General features: G+C 51.9%; 1 protein-coding gene across 1 annotated transcript in view; it reads left to right on the top strand.

Moving 5' to 3' along the window:
- Positions 1-5000, top strand: part of crocc2 (ciliary rootlet coiled-coil, rootletin family member 2) — a 105023-nt gene that overhangs the window by 99492 nt on the left and 531 nt on the right. Inside the window, exons 28-29 of the mRNA XM_064953054.1 lie at positions 2367-2546; positions 4572-5000. The exon at positions 4572-5000 is cut by the window's right edge and continues 531 nt beyond it. Of these exons, the coding sequence (XP_064809126.1) occupies positions 2367-2546; positions 4572-4646 (255 nt within the window). The 3' untranslated portion in view covers positions 4647-5000. The remainder of the gene's footprint in view (positions 1-2366; positions 2547-4571) is intronic.

Below are 5000 nucleotides of genomic sequence, written 5' to 3'. Positions count from 1 at the left end.
ACTGGTGATAGGACAGCTGGAAGATGACTGGTGATAGGACAGCTGGAAGATGACTGGTGATAGGTCAGCTGGAAGATGACTGGTGATAGGTCAGCTGGAAGCAGGCTGGTGATAGGACAGCTGGAAGATGACTGGTGATAGGACAGCTGGAAGCAGGCTGGTGATAGGACAGCTGGAAGATGACTGGTGATAGGTCAGCTGGAAGATGACTGGTGATAGGACAGCTGGAAATATGACGTGATAGGACAGCTGGAAGATGACTGGTGATAGGACAGCTGGAAGCAGGCTGGTGATAGGACAGCTGGAAGATGACTGGTGATAGGTCAGCTGGAAGATGACTGGTGATAGGACAGCTGAAGCAGGCTGGTGATAGGACAGCTGGAAGATGACTGGTGATAGGACAGCTGGAAGATGACTGGTGATAGGACAGCTGGAAGATGACTGGTGATAGGACAGCTGGAAGATGACTGGTGATAGGACAGCTGGAAATATGACTGGTGATAGGACAGCTGGAAATATGACTGGTGATAGGACAGCTGGAAGATGACTGGTGATAGGACAGCTGGAAGATGACTGGTGATAGGACAGCTGGAAGATGACTGGTGATAGGTCAGCTGGAAGATGACTGGTGATAGGTCAGCTGGAAGCAGGCTGGTGATAGGACAGCTGGAAGATGACTGGTGATAGGACAGCTGGAAATATGACTGGTGATAGGACAGCTGGAAGATGACTGGTGATAGGACAGCTGGAAGATGACTGGTGATAGGACAGCTGGAAGCAGGCTGGTGATAGGACAGCTGGAAGATGACTGGTGATAGGACAGCTGGAAGATGACTGGTGATAGGACAGCTGGAAGATGACTGGTGATAGGACAGCTGGAAGATGACTGGTGATAGGTCAGCTGGAAGCAGGCTGGTGATAGGACAGCTGGAAGATGACTGGTGATAGGTCAGCTGGAAGATGACTGGTGATAGGACAGCTGGAAATATGACTGGTGATAGGACAGCTGGAAGATGACTGGTGATAGGTCAGCTGGAAGATGACTGGTGATAGGACAGCTGGAAGATGACTGGTGATAGGACAGCTGGAAGATGACTGGTGATAGGACAGCTGGAAGATGACTGGTGATAGGACAGCTGGAAGATGACTGGTGATAGGACAGCTGGAAGATGACTGGTGATAGGACAGCTGGAAGCAGGCTGGTGATAGGACAGCTGGAAGATGACTGGTGATAGGACAGCTGGAAGATGACTGGTGATAGGACAGCTGGAAGATGACTGGTGATAGGACAGCTGGAAGATGACTGGTGATAGGTCAGCTGGAAGCAGGCTGGTGATAGGACAGCTGGAATCAGGCTGGTGATAGGACAGCTGGAAGATGACTGGTGATAGGACAGCTGGAAGCAGGCTGGTGATAGGACAGCTGGAAGATGACTGGTGATAGGTCAGCTGGAAGATGACTGGTGATAGGACAGCCGCCATTACAAGGAGATCAGTCATCATTACTGATACAGTGGGGCAAAAAGAGGCTCCTCTGTCCTCCACTCGTTACCTGTATTAATGGCACCTGTTTGAACTTGTTATCAGTATAAAAGACACCTGTCCACAACCTCAAACAGTCACACTCCAAACTCCACTATGGCCGTGACAAGGAGATCAGTCATAATTCCTGTTATCTGAGGTTAAGAATGAAGTAAATAAAACACTGAGTGTACAAAACATTAGGAACACCACCATAATATTGTGTTGCAGCCCCCTTCGGCCTTCAGAACAGCCTCAATTCGTCGGGGCGTGGACTCTATAAAGTGTTGAAATCCTTCCCACAGGGATGCATGTTGACTCCAATGCTTCCCACACTTGTGTCAAGTTAGCTGGATGTCCTTTGAGTGGTGGACCATTCTTGATACACACAGGAAACTGTAAAGTGTGAAAATCACAGCAGCGTTGCAGTTGTTGACTCAAACCGGTGCCCCTGGCATCTACTACCATACCCCCGTTCAAAAGCACTTAATTCTTTTGTCTTGTCCGTTCACCCTCTGAATGGCACACATACACAATCCATGTATCAATTGTCTCACGGCTAAAAAATCTTTCTTTAACCCGTCTCCTCCCCTTCATGTACACTGATTGAAGTGGATTTAACAAGTGACATCAATAAGGGATCATAGCTTTTCACCTGGGATTCACCTGGTCAGTCTGTCTGTCTTGGAAACAGCAGGTGTTCCTAATGTTTTGTATACTTTGCAGACGCTTTCGACCAAACATTTAAGGTGCTTGTGCCACGCTCTTACGACCGGACAAACACAGTACCACTAGCTCCGTGGCGACACCGAGTGTGTTGAGTCCATTATATCCTGTGTCCTTCAGGCCCAGATGACCCAGTTGGAACGCTCCCATGCTCAGCACCTCCTGGAGGTGACGTCCCACCATCGTCGGGAGATGGACTCGGAGACAGAGAGGCTGAGGGCGACGCAGCTACAGGCGGAGAGGGCTCTGGAGACCAGGGAGAAAGCCCATCGTCAGAGGGTCACAGTCCTGGAGGAGCAGGTACTGAATGGGTCTGACGGGGGAGACTCCTGCAGGTCGTGTTGTCATTGGTTGGATCTCATTGGTTGGATCTCAGTGCTGTTATTGGTTGGATCCACATTCCTTGCATTCTCTTTCCTCTGTCCTCTCCCCGCCTTCTCTTCAAAACATCAGTGAGAAACAATGAGAGATGGCTTCCCTCCAACTGAGTAAGAGATGGGGGGGAGGGAATGAGGGGGAGGGGGAGGGAATGAGGGGGGAGGGGGAGGGAATGAGGGGGAGGGGGAGGGAATGAGGGGGAGGGGGAGGGAATGAGGGGGAGGGGGAGGGAATGAGGAAAACCTTATGTTATTCACCCATGTTCTCTCTCTGTCTCTGTCCCTCTCTGTCTCTGTCCATCTCTGTCTCTGTCCCTCTCTGTCTCTGTCCCTCTCTGTCTCTGTCCCTCTGTCTCTGTCCCTCTCTGTCTCTGTCCCTCTCTCTCTGTCCCTCTCTGTCTCTGTCCCTCTGTCTCTGTCCCTCTCTGTCTCTGTCCCTCTCTGTCTCTGTCCCTCTCTGTCTCTGTCCCTCTCTCTCTGTCCCTCTCTGTCTCTGTCCCTCTCTGTCTCTGTCCCTCTCTGTCTCTGTCCCTCTCTGTCTCTGTCCCTCTCTGTCTCTGTCCATCTCTGTCTCTCTGTCTCTGTCTCTGTCCCTCTCTGTCTCTGTCCCTCTCTGTCTCTGTCCCTCTGTCTCTGTCCCTCTCTGTCTCTGTCCCTCTCTCTCTGTCCCTCTCTGTCTCTGTCCCTCTGTCTCTGTCCCTCTCTGTCTCTGTCCCTCTCTGTCTCTGTCCCTCTCTGTCTCTGTCCCTCTCTCTGTCCCTCTCTGTCTCTGTCCCTCTCTGTCTCTGTCCCTCTCTGTCTCTGTCCCTCTCTGTCTCTGTCCCTCTGTCTCTGTCCCTCTCTCTCTGTCCATCTGTCTCTGTCCCTCTCTGTCTCTGTCCCACTCTGTCTCTGTCCCTCTCTGTCTCTGTCCCTCTCTGTCTCTGTCCCTCTCTGTCTCTCTGTCCCTCTCTGTCTCTGTCCGTCTCTGTCTCTGTCCCTCTCTGTCTCTGTCCCTCTCTGTCTCTGTCCCTCTCTGTCTCTGTCCCTCTCTGTCTCTGTCCCTCTCTGTCTCTGTCCCTCTGTCTCTGTCCATCTCTGTCTCTGTCCATCTCTGTCTCTGTCCCTCTCTCTCTGTCCCTCTCTCTGTCCCTCTCTGTCTCTGTCCCTCTCTGTCTCTGTCCCTCTCTGTCTCTGTCCCTCTCTGTCTCTGTCCCTCTCTGTCTCTCTGTCTCTGTCTCTGTCCCTCTCTGTCTCTGTCCCTCTCTGTCTCTGTCCCTCTCTGTCTCTGTCCCTCTCTGTCTCTGTCCCTCTGTCTCTGTCCCTCTGTCTCTGTCCATCTCTGTCTCTGTCCCTCTCTCTCTGTCCCTCTCTGTCTCTGTCCCTCTGTCTCTGTCCCTCTCTGTCTCTGTCCCTCTCTGTCTCTGTGTCTCTCTGTCTCTGTCTCTGTCCCTCTCTGTCTCTGTCCCTCTCTGTCTCTGTCCCTCTCTGTCTCTGTCCCTCTCTGTCTCTGTCCCTCTGTCTCTGTCCATCTGTCTCTGTCCATCTCTGTCTCTGTCCATCTCTGTCTCTGTCCATCTCTGTCTCTGTCTCTCTGTCTCTGTCCCTCTCTGTCTCTGTCCCTCTCTGTCTCTGTCCCTCTCTGTCTCTGTCCCTCTCTGTCTCTGTCCCTCTCTGTCTCTGTCCCTCTCTGTCTCTGTCCCTCTCTCTCTGTCCATCTGTCTCTGTCCCTCTCTGTCTCTGTCCCTCTCTGTCTCTGTCCCTCTCTGTCTCTGTCCCTCTCTGTCTCTCTGTCCCTGTCTGTCTCTGTCCCTCTCTGTCTCTGTCCCTCTCTGTCTCTGTCCCTCTCTGTGTCTGTCCCTCTCTGTCCCTCTCTGTCTGTCTCTCTGTCCCTCTCTGTGTCTGTCCCTCTCTGTCTCTGTCCCTCTCTGTCTCTTGGTCTCTGTCTCTGTGCCCCCCCCCCCCCAAGGTGCTGGCGCTGAAGGAGCAGCTGGACCAGGAGATGAGGAGGAGGCAGGCCTACGTCAACCAGATACTGAGATAACGGGGTGTATGCGAACCAGTGGCCCCTGGCCCCTGGAGAGGAATGGGGAGAATGACAGTATGGCATTCTGGGACAGACAGTCCCTCTATAGCCCTTAGTATGTATGTTACTGGGAATCAACAGACTGGTTTCTGCAGAACGTGCACATGTAAACACACATGTACACACACAAACTCACAGTCACACACATACACACTGAGGTACGCAAGACACACAATGACAGGCAGACACAAGCCCAACACCACACACACACATTGTATTGTATTGGATGTCAGTAATCTGTAGAGAAACCTCCCAAACAACAAACAGTGAATGTGTTGTTTCTGCTGGAAGCTGTTGTCAGATTATTTATAG

This window comes from Oncorhynchus masou, chromosome 31 (genome assembly GCF_036934945.1).
Source record: "Oncorhynchus masou masou isolate Uvic2021 chromosome 31, UVic_Omas_1.1, whole genome shotgun sequence".
In the NCBI taxonomy this organism is placed as follows: domain Eukaryota; kingdom Metazoa; phylum Chordata; class Actinopteri; order Salmoniformes; family Salmonidae; genus Oncorhynchus; species Oncorhynchus masou.
This window is presented reverse-complemented; position numbering and strand designations above follow the sequence as displayed.